The sequence below is a fragment of the Neopelma chrysocephalum genome, unplaced genomic scaffold (genome assembly GCF_003984885.1).
Source record: "Neopelma chrysocephalum unplaced genomic scaffold, ASM398488v2 Primary Assembly neopelma1_109204, whole genome shotgun sequence".
NCBI classification, from domain to species: Eukaryota; Metazoa; Chordata; class Aves; order Passeriformes; family Pipridae; genus Neopelma; species Neopelma chrysocephalum.
The window spans coordinates 11666-31433 of NW_020927887.1; the positions used below are offsets into that span (position 1 = coordinate 11666).

At 44.6% G+C, this 19768-nt stretch overlaps 1 protein-coding gene across 1 annotated transcript in view; it reads right to left on the minus strand.

The window, feature by feature from the left end:
* LOC113962124 (proteasome activator complex subunit 4) overlaps positions 1-19534 on the minus strand; it is a 31129-nt gene extending 11595 nt beyond the window's left edge. The window contains exons 1-14 of the mRNA XM_027672928.1: positions 19512-19534; positions 14660-14800; positions 14130-14246; positions 9795-9839; positions 9093-9242; positions 8421-8484; positions 6233-6307; positions 5847-5969; positions 5322-5414; positions 4133-4398; positions 2610-2796; positions 1856-1945; positions 745-809; positions 501-651 (exon numbers count right to left, since the gene is read on the minus strand). Coding sequence (XP_027528729.1) covers positions 501-651; positions 745-809; positions 1856-1945; positions 2610-2796; positions 4133-4398; positions 5322-5414; positions 5847-5969; positions 6233-6307; positions 8421-8484; positions 9093-9242; positions 9795-9839; positions 14130-14246; positions 14660-14800; positions 19512-19513 — 1569 coding nt within the window. The 5' untranslated portion in view covers positions 19514-19534. The remainder of the gene's footprint in view (positions 1-500; positions 652-744; positions 810-1855; positions 1946-2609; positions 2797-4132; positions 4399-5321; positions 5415-5846; positions 5970-6232; positions 6308-8420; positions 8485-9092; positions 9243-9794; positions 9840-14129; positions 14247-14659; positions 14801-19511) is intronic.
* Between the last annotated feature and the right edge of the window lie 234 nt (positions 19535-19768).

Genomic DNA, 19768 nt, shown 5'->3' on the forward strand with positions numbered 1-19768 from the left:
GGCATCTCCAAAAAAAAAAAATACTAAAAAAAAAATATATATGAAGGCAGATATAAATGTGTTAACCCAACCTACAAGGAAGGAACCTGTCCACGTAACAACACGGATGCTCCACCCCCTCTCTCTGAGTTATTTTAATCCAGATAACTTTGCTGATCCCATTATCCAACAGCTCCTTGAACAGCTTCTTTTGCCCAGCTGCAGGAGTGGAAGGGAGAGGGAGAAAAGGAAAGCAGGGGATTGGGTAGGTCAGCAATGATCAGGACGTGAAAAATCACAACCTGAACCCACAGAGGGATAAAATAAACTCTCAGAATGACTTCATCATCTGTTTGCCAGGGAGCACAAAGAACCCAAGAGCTCTGTACTGATGAATATAAATACAGTTTTCCTTTCCCCCCCCCAGCCCTTTCCTTGGTTAAGTGTGGAAGTTCACAACGGGAAGAATCCCAACACCCCAGTTGTCAAAATTAAGCTGCTTCAATCAGAAGTTTACACACCTTAAAGATGTCCTTTGAACACTGGGTAAGGATTGTACTGAAAGTAGAGGAGAGCCCCAGTTCCACCAGACTCTCCAGGTGAGTCATCTTCTCAGTCTCAGTCTCCTCTCTGGTTTGTTCTAGTGTGCTGCTCTCTATAAGTCCAAAACACCTACAAAATGCAACACAACGTTAGCAAGTGAAACTTGAAAGTCTGGAATCGAGTTCCTTGTGCCAAGCTTTCCCCTCTCCTCAGCTCACTCACCTATCCATGAACTGCAGCACGAAATCCTCAAACTCAGCAGATGCAGAGCACAGTTCTCTTTCCACCTGCAGTTTGCCACCACAGAAGAGACACAAGAGGTTGGCTTTTCTCCAGGAAACACAACACAGGACGTATTTCCTACATGAACTACTTCAACACCCCCTCCAGTGTCTAAGTGAGAACAGACCACAGCACATTTCCCACTGCACAGGCTCGAGGACACTCCAAGAGACAATTATTGCACGTTCCTTGCACTGTCCTGTCCCAATTTCCTGGCCTGGAGGTGTATCCAAGGAACCTCTGTGGTGAAATCAGGTTTGGCTCCATGCACACAACCTTTGGCCTTGCTCCAGGGGGTCACTGAGTGCCAGAGGTGGGGACAGACCTCACCTATATTCACATTAAACCCTCAGGGTACAAACCCCTTCTGATTTTTGGGGTGCTGCAGCTCTGGGGCAACGAAACCCACCTTGTGATCTGGGCAAAGTGCAGCTACTGCTGCTCTCTGAGCTACAAAAAGCCTTCTGGGAGCAAACAGGGGTGGTGATAAGGGGGATAAGACTCACTGCCTAATGGTGTTACTATCTCTTGGCTGGAGGGGATTAAAAAGCATCCCAAGAGAAAGTTATAGAATCTCAGTCAGGAAAGGGAAGAGGAAGAGGTGTTTATTTAAAGAGCAAAACAGCTCTGAAAAATGAAAAAAAACCCCACCCTAATGCACTATTTAAAATAATTAGCAAGTTGGGGATTTTTTGTGTGTTGTTTTGTGTTTTATGGTGACAAGGACTTTCAAAAAATTAAGAGTAACAAAGCTATTTTAATACAAAAATTTACATGGCAAGTGACCTCTGGAGACAACACAGTCCAACCTCCTGCTCAAAGCAGAGTTAAATGACACTACACAGGGCCCTTGAGCAACTAGGTTTTGACATTTAAATATTAAATTGCATGAATTAAACATTCCCTACAACAAGAAATGCTCAGAAGACACGATTTGCACACTGGTATCAGCTCTGCCACGCTGCCCAGAAGCAAACATGATCCATATCTTATCACACACTGCTAGAAATTCAATTGAAAACTAAGTGATGGCTTTGTTTTCACAACTTACCTCTGAAAGATCATCTCTCTCTTGCAATACAGAGGAACAATCTACTAAAGGCACCAAAGTAGAAAATGTTGCAATGAACTGGAATGTGATCTGTTGGGAGTTGCAAAAAGCTCTTTAGTGTATTGTACTCTACACATTAAAAAGCTTTTGTCATTTATAGGAGCTAAAGCAAACCATACTAAAACCAAAAATACGCCAGAGCCCAAATCTTACACCCCAAAACTTCCAACAGTTATTTCAGATTTCATAGACAGAACTTACTAGTCAGCAGTGTACAAAAATTCTCAATTTTCTAAGTAAAATAACCATTATTTTGTGCCAAACTTCAAAGTTACAAACCCCTATAATGTTTACATTGTTTTAAGTAAATTAATACGAATTTCTGAAGGTGTGGACTTTCAGAACCTAATGTAATGAAAAGCTTATTATATAGGTCTTTCTTTTGATGTTAAAAGACTAGGAATATTTGTTGGGAGCTCTGGAGCACCTACTTAATCTTGTGGTGCAGAGCTGCCCAGAAAGTCAGCACAATGCTTATCACAATCACTTTGCACCGTTCAGTGAGCCAAAAGCACTGTCCCAAATTAGAGGGCTGCAATATTAAATTTTTATACATAAAACTGTGCAGAAAAAAAAGGCTAAGAAATTCTGGCCACACGAGAAACATAAAAATTTTTCTCTATAAAATACAAGAAAATATGAGTTGGTTGGATCACGATCTTCTTAAAAAAAAAGGAGATATTTCCCCACTCACCATACACTTGCTGAAGTCGTTGGGATCCACCCCGGGCAGGGCTCTCATGAGCAGAGGTAGCATGTGTGTGGGACCCTCGGGGAACCACCTGCCCCCGGACACCAGGCTCCGAGCCACCCCAATGACACAGCTCAGGGTGGCCGTCAGCTGGTGGGGCTCTGTCAGGGTCTCCAGGGCAGGGTATGTTCTGTAAAAATCCAGGACAGTCAGGTTAGGAAGGATAATGTCACAAAGAAAATAAAAGTTTTCTGCAGAAAGGGTAAAAAAAAAAACAAAAAAAAAGGAAATTCTGCATGAAAAATTCAATCTCAAAGGTTCTGAAATGGTTTTCTCATTGTTTTCCAATGGACTCGATGCTGACCTGTTACCAGGCTCCTTTCACTTGATCAGTGCTATCCACCAGCAACCCAGGGTTAAATAATCAGTGCATGGGCTCCTACATTCAAAGCTACAATGATTTCCCTGCTGGAACCTGAAGTGCACAGCTTGCACCAGCCTCAAGTGTAGGGTTCTTGTGGCAAGCACGGAAACGTGCCCTGGCTGCCTCTGAACAGAGAGGGGATCTATGGCTTCAGGTTACACTGAAGTCCAGACCTTTCTACCAAAACCTGGGAGGTTACTGGGATTTATAAACATTTTCTTTTTACGCTCAGTATTTTAGCAAACTGCAACACTTCCTGCTGTCACCACCAAGCCACAGTTCAGACAAGAGTCACAGTGCTACCCCTGCCCTACGTCACCCCAAGCACAGCTCGGCCAAGTGAACGTGGAACTGCAGCCAAGGCAAACATTCCAGGGATAGTTTGAGCTGCAGAGCAGACGTGGAGTCTGCTCTCAAAACAGCCAGAGCAGCCATACCCAGCACTGCTGCCCTTCTTGGACCTGCTGTGCTCAAAATGGTTCAGATTTAGCAAGTTTTTACAAACAGTTGAGTCAGTGAGGTGTGGAACACAGAGGAAGTGCTCTTCAGTCAAACTCACTTCTCCACTGGTTTTAAAATACATGTTGTTAAAAGTACAAAAGACTGCACAGGGAATGTGGACAGGAACCAGGAGGAAAGCTTTTCACTGGAGCAGGAAGGAGCTACGTTTCTCTTTGGAAATTTCAGGCACCAGGGCATTAGAAATAGTGCAAGCTCAGTATTTCTCGGGAGCACATATCTGGTGATTTGCTTATGAAGTCAGAGCCATGACAGCAATTTTAAACAACCTGTAACTGTAACACACCCTGAACGAAACAGAAATATAAAATATATGTTTATTGCTACACAACTCTCACGTGTATCTGGCCCAACTGAAAGCCAGAGAGAACGTACCAGGTGACTTATGAATAAAGGGTTGCTTTTTCAACTGATCCACCCACTATTTGACACAAAATGCTCACAGACATGCACAGCACCTGAGGACTGACTACCCTAAAGCACAGGGGCTGTCAACAGCTCTAGTCCTCCAGAACCAGTCCATTTGCCCCAGAACAAATCAAATTAATTAAAATAAAAAACGGAAGTCCTCCCCTGCTCTTACCTCTCGAGCACAGGTGGAATTACCAACTCAGGGCGCATCAGGGCCAGGTTCTGCAGGGCCTGGGCAGCCTCCAGGCTCCCAGTTTTACTGAACATGGCCAGGAGAACGGGCTGGATGATGCACTGCACGAAGTCTGTCACGTCCTGGTCCGTGAGCTTGTGGCTCTCGGGCACCGGGGTCAGCCAGGTCACCTTCTTGTAGCGCTCGCGGTGCAGCCTCCTCACCACCCCGCTGGGCAGCCTCTGCAGCAGCTTCATCAGCTTGTTCTGGGAACACACAAGAAATGCTGGGCAGGGGCTTGGCAGCAGCAGGATCTGAGCCCCTCAGTGCTCAAGAGACAATTAATAACCCAACATCTCAGAATCACACAGCTGCGACACAGGAAAACTCGCAAGAGCTCTGAAATACAACATTTGTCATTAAACTTCACTTCTCAAAATGTCAGTGATTATGCTGCCAGCACTATGCCCTAGGATTTAAAAAAAAAAAAATCAGGAAAAACACAAAGAAAGGACATCCTCAAGAATCAAGATTATTTACCAGCAATTAGGGCACCTTTGAGAGCATTCTCTGCACATTCATGTGTAAGCAAATACAAGTCAGCTCCTCCAGCACTGCTGTCACCAGCCTTGCTGTATTTTCTTCTCTACTTTCTACCAGCTATCACAGGGAGGTTCTTACATTCTCTAGCAGAGAATTCCACTAGTTAAACCATGCTTCAAAGTAGAGATGCATTAAAAATCCTTTTGCCTTGTTTAACAGAATCACAGAACAGTTTGGTTGGAAGGGACCTTAAAGCCCATCCAGTTCCAACCCCCTGCCATGGGAACTTGGAGACAGTGGGTCAGCAACACAAAAGCTACACCATACAAGTAATATTGATGCTGTGCATCAATATCCTTTCAAGTGCTGACTTCTTTTCCTGGCTATACACGAATTAGGTGTGTTGTTTTGGACTTCCAACCTGCAACTAGGTTAGATGTTTGAAGAACATTCCCATTAGCCGTGGTGCTGACATGAAAATAAGAGCACGGTCTGAATGACAGTGTGGTCACAGAGACCTGAATTTTCAAGATCCAAGCAGCACACAGCAGCAGAATCTGGCTGTTGGAGCACATGGGCATTGACCAAGAGGTGTGACAGGCTGAAATGACAGCCAAAGTTATTGTGGCAGCACACAAACACTCACCAGCCAGCGCCCGTTGTTGGAGGGATGGTAGAAAGAGGCAATGCTGTTGAACAGGCCAGACAAGTGCTTCTGCACCAGCTTACTTGGGCCACCCTGGGAGGAATAAACCACAGAACTTTGTGACACAGAACAAGTTCAAATGGACAGCTAACAGCACACAAAGTACAAGCGGAGCACTCTCCCCACGGCAAGACCTCAAAGCATCAAACCCCATCCCACCCTCAGCTCGGCACTAACAGCAAGTTCTCTCCACCCCATCTGCTGAGGTTCACCCTAAAAAGAGGATTCAGGGGTTCAGCAGTTCCCCAGTGTGTCCCCACAGTGGCATTTGCAGCTGCTGTGGAATAAACACTTCCACCTCCATTCCACACTGACAGTGGAACGATGTACTTGAAAACAAAACTTGGGGAAAAAAGACTAACCCCACTCTTTTGCAGCGCACTCAACATCACAAACATTCATCTTAAAAACATACTTAAAGCTTTGCATGGGTTTGTGGTTCCCTTTATGGAGAAGTTTACTCACCATCATGGCTGTGATCCACATGACTGCATGTCCTACGTCGTAAGCATTTGTTAAGAACCTTGGAACAACAACCTGATTGCTCCCCACTGGAAGATTTAAACTCCTCAAAATCCTAGTAAAAATCTGAGAAGGTGAAAAACAAACATTGGCATAAGTTAATTTATGCCATAAAATCAGCATAAAAATAATTTTCTAATCAAAAGGTGTTTGGTGGGTTTGGTTTTTTAAAACCACGTAAGTACCACGAACATGTTTTTAAAAAAAATATAAATCTACAAGCAGAAAGATTCCAAAGGTCATATATATTATTTTATCACAAGAATATGACTAAGGGCCTTCCCACAAGAACATGGGGTTAATTACACATGAGAAATGAGAGCTCTCACCTTTGGTACATACGGATCCCAGTCTATGTACCCGATGTTGTCCGTGGCCAAGCGAGCAAAGAGGTTCACTAGATGCTGAAAATGACCAGAAAAACAGGGAATGTTCATTGGAATATGTGGATAATAACATATCTACTTCACACATGCAAGATAAAAGCTACCCATGGCACAAAAGCACTTGGAAAGGGAGGTTTCACTCCATCAGAACCATCGCTGCCCTAAAATAGCTCCTATGTACAGACATAACAGAAAATCCCCCCAAGGCCTCTGTTCAGCTTTCCCCAATATTGAGCTATTTAGGACTATTTAAGCTCTGCAGGATCCATCCTAATCAACGTGTGCTGGCTGTCACATTTGTGTGCTCTGGTTTAAACACATCTGTGGCTTGCAAAGGTCACAGGCATTAGCTGTCAGCTTCTGTCCAGGAAGAATTAGACACTCCATCACCAGGAGACAGTCCTGTGAATCCCAGGGAACTGAGAGATGTCCTCAGGGAAGAGAATTGTCATGGCTAAACCAGAAAGGAGATGAAGTCTCAACTCCTCTGACCGTGGAAGAGCACATCAAGCAGCAAGTCTCCTTGTAGGAGCTTTGTCCAAGTCAGGACACACCAAATAGGCTCCTGGTGCCTCTTTTAGTATCTTGAAGCCAAAAGGAAGGGCCTGAAAGAATTCTGCCTAATTCAGAGACACACAGGCACAGAGGAACAGGCACCTCTCCATCTGAAGGACACAACAAGCTTTGGAAAACCCCACAAGCCACACCTGACCCAGCCTGAAGACAAGGGTTATGTTTTCTTAAATGACCCACCTCCTTTGCTTGGTATGAGGAAATACCCACTGAAAAACTCCCTGCTCTGCACACAGACAACTGACTCCACAGCTCCCCTTCAAACAGCCACTGTAATTCCTGCCACAGCAAGCTGAGGAAGAGCTTGCAGCACACAGAGGCTTAAATGGGATTGCAGAGTCAGAACTCATGTGTCTAATTATCTGCATCCCAGCCTGATGACGTGAACAAGCCTGACTTTAGGAAGTGGGCAAGACAGCAAAGGAAACAAGAAGTGAAAGCTTGGGGGGGGGGGGAAAGCAAGCAAACTGTCAGCATCCAGTTATCAGAGACAACTTCTGAAAGAGGGCTGAGGATTAGTTGTCAAACTGTTTGACAGAAACAAACCAAATCACGATATTCAAGTGCGGGCTGTCACTGTTCTGTCAGAAACAGAATTAGGATTTCGGGGGGGGGGGGAATGGCCATTAGGAAGATGCAAAAGTTTATACAGGCAACCTCAAACAGAGCTTTGGCATCTCCCATGTTCAAATGTGGACAGTTGCCAACTGCTGGGACCTGGACTGCCTCCCTGGACTTGTGAGGAAACACAGCTGAAGCCAAAACCACCTACGGAATGTGGGACAAAGGCGGCGTTCAGGGGTGGCTTGGGAATCAGCTTTCTCCACGGGCACTGAGAGTTCTCCCGGTGGACATGGGCAGGAGATTAGCAAAAGCAGCCAGATGGTCAATGAGCTTATGTTCATACTGAGTATGGGGAAAAAAACCTGGTGATAGGCCAAGTTTCAGTGTAGCAAAGCCCAGGCACCAACAGCACCTGAGCTGCTGCTGGGGGGCTCAACAGAGAGCCTTTCATGTCTCAAGTTTGCATCCAATCACATGAGACACACAGCAAGGGCACACAGGTACAAGGCAGACTATTTTCCCTGGAAGTTCAAGCCCAAGGGAATTTTTTGGCCAAGGGGAGTCCAGGTTCTTTACTGTATCCCAAATAAAGATGACAGCAACTCATTGCAGCGAGGACAAAACACCGCCACTCAAAATGAGGGACCAGTGATGTGTTAAGATAAAGACAGGACAGAATCATAATTTATAGAAACCACAAGAGCACTTTGAACAATTCCAAGTATCAGCAGGCAGCATTCCCAAGGCTGGAAAGAAAAGCTAGTGTGAGCTAGCCATTAAATAATGTTCATCAAGCACAACTGCAGTCTCATTTATTCAGACAGTAATTGCTTCCTACCAACAATGAAATTATTGTCTCTGCTTTCTTGTACTAGTTAAAGCAGAAGAGAAAAAAATCCATTATATGACTGTTTGGCTTCAATTCCTTGCAAGCACACTGTAGGAATATTTAAATGAGGGTTTCTTCCAGTGTAGGTGAAAGGCAAATACTTACCCCTTCCCACTGGGGAAGATTTTGAACTGACACCCAAAGGCCTATAAATTCATCAAACCAAAGCCTGAAAGAGAATAGAGTCAAAATAACTTTAAAATTGAGAAAGCAGCTCTCACACTGAAAATGTATCCCTCCCTTTGCCAGGTTGCAGGAACTCACCCATCCCTCAACCCCTCCAGCAAGAACAGGGATCAACATGGAATGCTTGTAGCCCTTCGCCTCCCACAGCATCCCTCCACCCCAAGTCTGATCCTGAGTTTCAGTCCTTGCTTTTTTTTTTGTTTTTTAACTTCTCCTCCTCTCAGTCTGTTTTGATCCCCCTTTCACACAGTGGTTTCCTCACCCACCTCAGCTTCGCCATTCAACATCCCAACCCAGGGAAACCAGGTGAGAACAACCCACACCTCATTCCCCTCTGCCTTACACCCTGAAACTTGTCCCTGTTGACCAACAGTCACAAGTGGCATCATCTCCCAGTCTGAGATCCCCCTGAGGCCAAGGAGCAAACCCTCCACGCTCACATTCCCCTTTCCAAACCGCATTCCCTCCCCTCCTGAGGCTGCAGCACACCCAACCCAGTGATCCCTCCCTCCATGCCCCACACAGCCCTTCTGCTGGCTCAGAGTAACAGAATTCCTGTAGAGAATTCCTGCAGTGTCCCAGGACACCCACCTGAAGCCCTTGTGGTGCAGCTCGGGGGGGAGGGTGGTGGGCAGGAAGAGCTCGAAGTAGGTGATTGCCTTCTGCATGGTCACGTCAAAGGGACACATCAAAGGCCTCCACTCATCCAGCATCTCCCCAGTGGCATCTTCTGGGAAATATCTGGAAACCAGGAAACCACTGAACACACACACACTGACTTGGCTTTAAAGTTTGGGTCTGTTTTTAGATGTAATGAAAACCAGCTCCTAATTTGTCAGAAATGTCAGTTTTACAGGAGAACCACGTGCCTGCAACAGCCCTCAGCTCCACAGAGCCTTCACAGAGCAGAGGGAAACCAAGCATCATTTTGGGAACACAAATTGAAGGGTTCTTGTCTTGTTGGACCAGAAAAGGATCTGCACAATGCAAAACCACCCCACTGTGAAGGCTGGACAAAAATCCAGCAACTATGATTCACATCGTAAAAAAGATCATCTAAAGGCACAAGGATCATTTATAGAAACATCACAAGAATGCTGGTTATTTAATTGCTGGTTATTTAATTTAATTAATTTAAATTAAATTTAATTTAAACCAAACCAAATACCTATGCAGTGCAGTATTTTAAATGCACAGCAGATACAGCTGTTTACACAACATAATTATTGCAGCTAAGGCTGTTAAAAAGCTAAAAAAAAAAAAATAGATATTAACCATGAACCAAGCACTTACGGTCTGCAGCTCTTCACAAGTGTTTTCAGGACACTTTCTACAGAACTGAAACGAGAAAGGAAACATTAGGAATAACAAATTACCAAATTTCAGTGGCAGCATAAAACAAACAACCCTTTGCTGACCTTTCCCTGGAGAGCTTAAGATAATGTTGATGCAATTAACTGTCTTCTGTGAACATGCAGCAGCTAATTCCCCTCTGCACAGACCTAATCATAGCAGTTAAAACTGCTCTGCTCAGCTCCTGGCTCTGCTTTTCATGTACTACTCTGGTATTTCCTGCTTTGGAGTGAAGAATTATTATCATTTCTTGTAAGTAACCTCCTGCATTTTATCCATGAACAACCAGCAGAACAAAGGAACTTCTCGGGTGAGTTGAAAACATAAACAGAAAAAATGGGTTTATGGACTTCATGAATCAGATAAATAAAGGCAACAGACTTCAGGAAGTTGTTATTTTTTGGCTCCAAACACCACATCTGACCTTTGCAATGTGGTTTTGGTTTTTGCCCAGGGGTTCTAAGAAAGAGAAGTGAACTGTCTGCAAACCAAGGGTTATTTCATTTGGGTCCCTCACAAGTAACAGCTGATTTTAGAAGTGTTTTCATCCACAGCAAGAACATGATTTGAGAGATCATTTCAACACAAACTGTCACAGGAAAGCATGAAAGCACTTAAGGACTAAATCTCAAAATAATAAAGAATAAAAGGGGAGGGAGCAGAGAGACCAACCAGTGGAACCATAAAGGTAATAAATGGTCACATTCTTCACATCTTCCACTTGTCACACAACCACCTCAAGACTAAATTGCACTTTAATCCAAAAACATTCCCTGAATGAAAAAATAGAAGTTCTGGCAGAACTTCCTACATCTTTTAGATATGCTTTCTGTACCCTGAACAGAAATACTGCATCCTTTAGTTCATCATCCAAAACATACAGAAATGCCATTTTGCTCAGAAAAAGATGATGCCAATGTATCATCTTTATTGCCAACGATCAATTAATTCTGAGACACACAAACACTGAGCATGCACACGCTGCCTCTCCAGTCCTACACAAAATAAACTGATCCCATCCAAGCCAGGAGGAATAAAATATGGATAAACCACTATTTCAGTGCAATCCAGCCAAAGCCCACCCAGCCCTCACAGCACTACTTCAGTTCAAAGAGAGCTCTAGGAGATGCAAAATTAGGGATATTTTAGGCAACAGTGACAAAGTCAAGTCAGGACCTCTCCCAGAAAAGAAAATTTTAAGCTGACTGATAAGTCTAACATTTGGAGAGGAATGACCAACTAAACAAAACAAAAATCAGACCAAAACCTGCAGGAGGCTCAGGAAAATTCCGGGTTCAAGTGAATATTGTCCTTGGACGAGTCAGAAAACAGGTAACAGTTGTTCCAAGAGTAGATAAATAAAGCATGAACCAGCAACATTCCTTAAGAGCATTAAAAATTAACAGGATAAATGTTTGTGTGACAAAACAAACAAGCTCTGCCCGTGCTGTCACACTCCCCTCGAGTGTCACTGAGGAAAACCCGAAGGAGGGGAATTTGAATAAACACAGAAAATCAAGTTTTCAGCCAGATCTCAGCACCTGCCAGTGTGAGAGAGCAAAGGAGAAAGGAGGGGGACATCCCAACCTGGCTTCTGATCCCAAATTTAGGAAGCTGGGAAATAAAAAACAACAGCAAGACGATTTTGTACCCAAGGAGCCTCCACCCAAGAGACAGTCCAGGCACAGCCCAGCTAGAGGAGACATCCTGTAATATTCCCATTTGGGGACTGCTAGTGAGGGAAGGACAGGACAACACAGCTGGGGAGATGTATTAAAAAACACCCAACACCATTTTAAGCCCTGTCATTAGTTATCTTTTTGGCACTGCAGGTTTATTTTCTCCTTTTGGAAAGGGCACGGTGATGTCGATTTGCAAATATGGGGGTTTTTTCCCCTGCACTTTCAAAGAGAAACATGTTTCAGTTAAAATGATTAACATAAAACTGACAGTGTTGACTCATAAAAAAGCAGCAGGAGCATGAATTTCAGTTTTTAGGGAGAGGTTTGGGCTGTAAGGGAAATTCTAGTCCTGAAGTGGACACTCATGACAGAGCTCAAATTAAGACAATTCAAAGAGCAACCAGTCACAGTTTCACAAATTATTTTAGAGAATTCCTACCTGCCATCACTGGATCAGTACAACTGAACCTTTCTTTCTAAAATACCCCAAACAAAGCAATTCCACTGCCACTCACACCAGTTCCCTGCATTTCTCATACACCAAAAATTCCTGATGGTTTCCCTGTAAGAATTCCCGGTAAACTCTTGACACAGAAGCTCTTCACAGCCCCAAGGCTGTGGCTGGGTGGATTTTCCAGCAGCCATGACCTCACTGCTAAAGCACTTTCCATGATTTCACTGGTTTCACAGGAAGGTACATCCACTCCAGAACCTGCTCCTGCACCAGCACTGATTTCACCCCTACCCAGACACAACAATTACTCCAGAGTAAAATCCACCTCTCGTTTGACCCCTGAAATACATTTGCTGGTTGAATGAGTTAAATTAGAGCCTCTGATCAGCCACTTCACCCCCGTTCTCTGGCTCCCCAATTAGAAGATTTCACATCCAGTGCGACATTCTCATCACCAGTGGTGTCGTGTTAAATCCTGGGCTTCCAGAATAACCATTTATGCAGAGAATTCCCCCTCTGTGTGTGCCAAGTGTTACAGTCCAACAGAACATGCAGAAGGTACATCAGCCAGAGCTGAACAACAAAAAAAAGTCTTTCTTACCACCTATGCAAAACATTAAGCACAAATGTTTTAGGTGAGGACCAGCCTGGTCGATATGAACTGAATGTGGGGAAAAAAAAAAATAAAATAGAATTAAAACAAGAGTTAATTTAACAGCTATAAATCAAATCAGCTTTTTTTAAGTATCCCTTGATTTGCACCAAAAAAAAAAAAAAACCTTGAAAAAGGAGGAGCACTGTATGAGAAGGAATCGCACTGCATGGAGTGGGATAAAATCGAGTTAATCAAAGCTGGATGCTGCACACAGACCATCCCAACCCAGACCTTCCTCCCAGCCCAATCTCTCCTTTTCCCTCCTGGAAAAGTTCCCTCCCCACTACCAAGTTTCTCTCACACAGCAAATGAGAAGTGACCCCCAGAGCAAGGTGTGCAGGTGCAAAGATAAAAGCTGAAATAAAAATAAACCAAGGAAGGCTCTGCTCTTTCGCATCCTCACCTACAGCGACCAAAATAATGCAACTGAGCAAAGTGATGTTTCCAGCTACACAGACACCACAGAAATCCAGCCTGAAATGCTCCAGAACAAGTGACAAGGCTTCATATATTTTCTTATCAGCAAAAGGATCTCCCCCTCAGGAACCACTGCTTCAGGATTATTCAAAAAAATTATTTTTTAAAAGCAAATCAAACATTTTCACCTGCATTTCTTCACAGGAAGGTTCAACTCGACCAAACATAATGCATCACCCACGTGCTACCTTTTATAATCTGTGGTTTACAGAGCAGGACTTTCCTAATTAGAATCACTAGGAAAACTGTAAATCCTGGAAATCTGACAGATGGGGAGGGATTGACAGGCAAAGAAAGCGAAGAAAACAAGTCCTCATTTTTCCAATCACCAGAACGTGTCTAAAATTCTTAACTGGGGGGAAAATAAATTATTTCTCCCTCTCATGGCATCTCTGAGTCTATCCATGTATTTTCTACAGAAGGTCCTGTGCATTCCAGGTCCTGGCAGTGATTACAGCACAGATATTTAAGGGCAGTACCATCTCTATTTTTTCCCAAACCCTTATTGTGTTATAGAGTAGCAGAGGTTTAACTTAATATCTGTGCTGGTTTTGACTGGGATAAAGTTAATTCTCTTCACATTCTTCCCTGCCTTTAGCTCAACCCCTGAGTTTTCCCATTTTTCCCCCCCCATCCCGTGAGCCAGTGGCTACGCAGGGCTTAGCTGCCAGCTGGGGTTAAACCATGACAATATTGTTAAATATTCCACATTAAATTTGTTAAAACCTGGGTTACCAGCCCAAAATAAGTTGACCAGGACCCCTGTTCCAGCATATTTAGAAATTCATCTCATTCATAAAGAAACACGATGCCAAACCCAAGCCCCTGGCAGAAGGAGCTCCATGATTCAGTGCAGCCCTGCAGGCAATTATTTGAAATATGCTCATGAAAACACAACCAGAGCATTTCCCACGTATCAAACTCCAGGGATTAGGAGCAAATTACAAAGTGCTTTAAAGCATTACAGGCACTCATGGCCCAGCAAAGGTTTCAAAGGGCGAACTTACTTGGGAAACCAATTTAATCCCAGATGTTCTGTCTTGGAGTACAATATCCTCTCCAGCATTTCGTAAAGCGGTCTCCATGGCAACTCCAAATCATCCCTGGAAAGCAGCTCTTTTTTCCTGGTAGGAAACAGAACACCAAGCACTTCAGGATGAAACGCTCACAGGGAACACCCCAGCCCCTGCTCCCAGCTTGGCACCCGCTGCAGGAAGGCCAGGCAGGAACAAGCTGGCCACTGGCAGCATTCCCAAGGTTTTCCTGACTAAGTGAAGTAAACGTTATGGAGCTGTGAGCCAGCCCTCACCTCCCCCTTGGTTGAGATTAAACCTTAAGACTTGGCTCTCTGAGACGTTTGCTTTTCCTTATAGGGGGAAAAATTCCATTCTTACATTTCCAAAGCGCTCCCAAAGCACAGTGGGAGCTCCTGAGCCCACGGCAGCTGCCCAAGGGGAGGGGAGTGAGGTGACCTGGGCCAGCACACACTGAGCAAGGGCTCAGGGAGTGTCCCCAGGTGGCAGAAAGGTGTCCTTACTTCAGCAGGTTGATGAGCAGCCGTGCAAAGCCCTGCATCATGCTGATCTCCAGCCTGGGGATGGTCACCAACTCATAGAGCAGCTTGATGAACAGCACGTGATCCTCCCGGCTGAACTTCCTCCCGTACAGGCGGATGTACCTGCCGAGCAAACACAGCGTGAGTCAGCGACATTGGGGACATTCCCACCAAGACTGGGGACATTCCCACGTCTGGCTCCTGAGCCAGAGCTCATCTGGCTGGCTGCTCAAGGAAATGAAACTAAAACCTGGCTCCCTGGGCCCAGCAAAGAAGAACCTGGAGGTACACAGCAAGGGAAGATGGGCAGCTGCAGTCACAGGAAGAGAACGAGCAAATAAAGTTTACAGTCCCCTGAGATCCTACAAATGCTGCGACTTCACGGACAGGACACAACCCAGGAGTTAAAATACAACCCAAAAAGTACCAAGTCAAGCCCAAATCCAACAGCTTCCAGTAACAACTGATTTAGACACTGAGTTTTCCTGGTGGTGTGTCCCCACTGCTTCCCTTGTTTTTCCTGATCCCTCAGGAAAAGCTCTGGAAGATGTGTTTGCTCTTTTCAAGTTGAGACTGAAAAGAGAGATATGTTTTAAGTCTTAAAAGATATTCTGCAGCAGCAAAACCTATCTAAGGTTCCAGGGCAGCATTTAACATGTGGCACAACTATAAATTACTACCCACTGGGAGACAACTCTTCATTTTTATTAATGCTCCAACTACTCCTAAAGATCCATAAGAAATCTGCTTTCCACTTCCCTTTTCCCAGTGATTTCCAGAGGGGAATTTTTAAATGTTTACATCTGATGGGCAGTATTTCCACCAATGTTCACTTCAACACGTTGTACTTATTTCAAACAAACCAAATACGGGATATAACCCACTTTCCCACCCCAGGAACCTAAATTATGTGGATTGGCCAGAGACATCCCTACCTACAGAATTACACCACCAACACTTTTCACAAGCCTAAAATGGACATGCAAAAAGAATCCTCAGGAAAAGAAAAATGGGTGAGAGATATATATATATATATATATAAAGAAACTGCAGAAGCCTGGAGAGTAAGTTTTAACTACAAAGAAACACAGAGATCTAATTTATGTGTCAGCTGCTATTTATAACCGAAAATAAAGTGTTTGGCTGGTCCTCCTCCTTGACATTTGCTAACAACAGTTCTGCCACACAAAATGCTGTTTAATTAAGAAACAGAAGAAGGAGTAAAGTGCACAGAAACGTGCTGAACACAGAGATGTCACTGGGCCCAGGCAGCAGGACCAGGTGCCAAATTGCTCCTGTATTTTACTTTATGTGGGAGGGAGACGAAGCTTAAAAGGGTCAATTATTTGTCTTAATCCAGCTGAGCATTAAGGCAATGACAGAAAATAAATACTTCCAGAAAGGGGTGCTTAGCCTTTTCCTCCAAGATTAAATGGGTGAATTCTAACAGAGGGGAACTGGAATATTTGCAGAATATCCCCTCACAAGGGATGAAATAGCCCCATTACTAAATAAAAGAATATAGGCATGGTCATCATATATTTATAAATATATGCTGGCTTTTCAGGATTAAAAAAAATAGTTCATTGGGTTATGGGGGGGGAAATGATTCTAGAACTAAACTGTTGCAAAATAAAAGTAAGATTTCTTACATGAAAGCAGATAATACTACACTGAGACCTGAACTCTTGATTCCACTGCCCTTTTGGTTCCTTTGAGGTTTTATGAGCTCTCAGCCTCTACAAAAAGGGCAAATTAATTGTCCCTCATTGTGCTGGTCCCATGGGTTCTGATTTGGAGAGAGAAAAAACCAACCAACCAAGCAAAAGCCACTCACACAACCTAAAAAAAACACGATTAGGAAGTGAAAACACTGTTTTCAGCTCCATCCCTTCTGTACAGAGTGCAGGGTCTCTGCAGATCACCAAAAAGCCAATTCCCTGATCCAGGAGTGCTGGGTATCCAACCTCTTGCTCCACAAGCACAATAGGCCTATTTTTAGGCAGCGTGCTACGGGATCAAGTGACCACCCTAAAGTGCCCTAGAAAGTTGGCTGCTCTGCTACAGTTAAAAATTCCCCTCACTTAAGCTGGACAGAGCACTCCCCCAAATTCCTGGCTGTCCATTGGCATTTTCCAACACACGAGACAGGACCTTAAAGCTCAGATTTTGACAAATAACATGGAAAACAACAAACCACGCTCAGCAGGACTATTTAAATCACATGCACACAGCACACACATCCCTTATGCATCCAGAGGAAAGCTTCTATTTTTTTTTGACAAAGGTGAGAAAAAAAAAACACCTAAAACAAGAGTTTTAGGCAACAGTGGTTAAAACACTCAGCAGTCCCACTGAGACATTTCCAACCTCACTGTAACTTTGTGTCCTGTCATTCTCACTCCAAACAGCTGAGCTGCATTTTTTTTCCCCACACCTTACAGCAGGACAGTTAAATGTCATTTTGTAGTAAGTCTGTGCCTGACAAGCACAAAAAAATAACATAGTCAGGGACAGAAGCTGTGTCCCTCAGCTTCAAACACCCCTGTCTACCGGAGCAGGAGGCACAGAGAGGCATTTGTGTGTTTTTTCCTGGCTGCAGGGTCAACTCCACGCACAGTAAGTATGAAGTGTTTATATTCTATTAATACGCTCGTTTACTGGCTACGTTCCAAAAATAAATTAAAAAAACTAAACCATCTGTAAAACACGAAAGAGGGGAAAAATTGAAAGTGTGTACTTCTGACCGAGAGACCATGAAAGATTGTGGTGTAAGGCCAGTAAAGCAAATTATTTCGCTGCAACCTGCTCTTCCCACACACGCTGGGGCAAGTTCCACAGCTGGGATTCACCACTTTGCTTTCACAACTGGGGCAGCATTTTACAAGGGACAGCTTTTCCCAGCCAAACCTGGGGCACTCCTGGGGTAATGACTGCACATTTGAGGCCAGTCTTTGAGGCAAGGAGCTTTACCTGCTTCAGAAGCCTCACACCGAGCCATAAATCACTCACTGTCCTCGGAGGAAAGTTCTCTCACCACCCTCCACACACCCCCCCCACCAAAGTTATCACGGCTGAAAATTACCCATAAAAGAATGATGCCAATCAGCTGACAGACATTCCACCTGATAAACTCCAATTCTGACTCTTTTCCCCCCCCCACCCCTCCCCGCTCAGCTCGTGACATCAGCCCAAAACAGCTGCTCTCAAGATAAACATGTGCAAGTCACGTTTCCAGCTGGGGGGGGTGCGTAAGAAACTCTCCCTGGCACCGTGAAATACTACTCAAATTATTAATTCAAAGCAAGAGCCGGGTTTCACTTTCATTCTTTGCTGTGTGGGGCTGGGAGCCCTCGAGGGGGGTGTAACTGTTGCAGGTGTATCATCTGCCCGCCCTTGTTTTCTTGGCCGGGTTGTGTGTTTGTACACACATCACCCTGTTTGTGTTAACATTTGTATCTGCCTGTCTAAACAAGAAACAGATCAAAGGCATTAATTACTTCACAGAACACCGCAGCCATCATGCCACTATGAAGATTCTGAGCTATTTTTTTTTTAATTCATTCATTAACTACAGCTGTCCAGAAGGGAAAAAGGGAGTGATTTGATTTGGAGACGAATCGCCGACTATCGAGAGACAGCAAAACTTGGATTTTATTGTCATTATTCTGTAATTTAATTTAGGTGTGACATCAGGACACCACATGGGTGGAAGTGTTTTATCCAGGCCTAAACTTTCATGGTTTTATTTCACAGAAGGTTTGGGTTGGAAGGGACTTTAAAGCCCATCCAGTGCCACCCCCTGCCACAGGGACACCTTCCACTAGCCCAGGTTGCTCCAAGTCCCATCCAACCTGGCCTTGGACACTTCCAGGGATCCAGGGGCAGCCACAGCTTCTCTGGGCAACCTGTGCCAGGGCCTCCCCACCCTCAGAGGTGATTTTTTCCCCTAATATCTGACCTAACCCTACTCTCTGTCAGTCTGAAGCCATTCCCCTTCGTCCTCTCACTCCAGGCCCTCCTAAAAAGTTCTCTTTCCACCTTTCTTGCAGGCACCCTTTGGGTACTGGAAGGCCAAATTAAGTCATCCCTGGGCCTTCTCCAGGCTGAACAATCCCAGTTCTCTCATCCTTTCATCCCACAGAGGTACTTTCTCAAGCCAAACCAAGCAGCAACACATCCCTCACATTAACTACACCGGCTCATTTTTCACTCCAAGCCCACTGTTTCCTTCCCTGCCCACACCAAACACACTCAGAGCCTCGTTACATCTAATGTGCCACCCAGGGATCTTGGTACTAACAGGCATCAGACAAGCTGCAAACACACACAGTGAACTCCAACTTCAAAGAGTAGGTGGAAAAAACCACAAATTAGAGCCTGCTGACCTCCCTGTGATTCATAAAGCAGCACAGCAGCCGTTCTCAGCGGGCCAAATTCAGTGCCCTGGAGCCTGAAGTGGGAACGGCAATTGTCATTCACAGAGTGAGTAACGGGGTGATTCTAACACAGCCCGGCACACTTTGAAAGGGCTTCTGTGCCTATTCAGCCACAGTTCAATAGTTAAAGCCCATCTTCCTCGCAGTAAGAACTTCCTAAGTTCCTTTTAACTCGAGGGGTACACGTAGCTCTACCACAGGTGCAGGCAACAGGTACCTCTGACCCCAGTGGGAAGCAGCAGATGGCTGGGGAGGGGGGTGGGTGGGAAGGGAAACAGTGTTGAACTGGTTCCAAGCAGGTTCAAACTGTCACAGAACCAAACATGTGAGTCATTTTGCAACCAGCACTGTAATTCTATCTAAGGCTGCCTCTTGGGAAACAGAAAGGCACTTACATTTCAATGCAGTCCTCCCTGCCAGGCTGGGCTGGCAAATGTGTGTGAAATCCCTCGCTAACATCAAAAAAATGGCTCGTGGAAGCAGGGAAGTTTTAAGTGAAGATCTTGAAATGGTATAAAATACAGGTATTCCATCGCTCCCGGCACATAGGAAACACTGGTTATAAAGGCACACACGGCATTCAGCAAAATAACGTGATAAACATCCACAGAAGTTACTGATTGAAGCTCCAGCAGTCACTGTCATATGATGC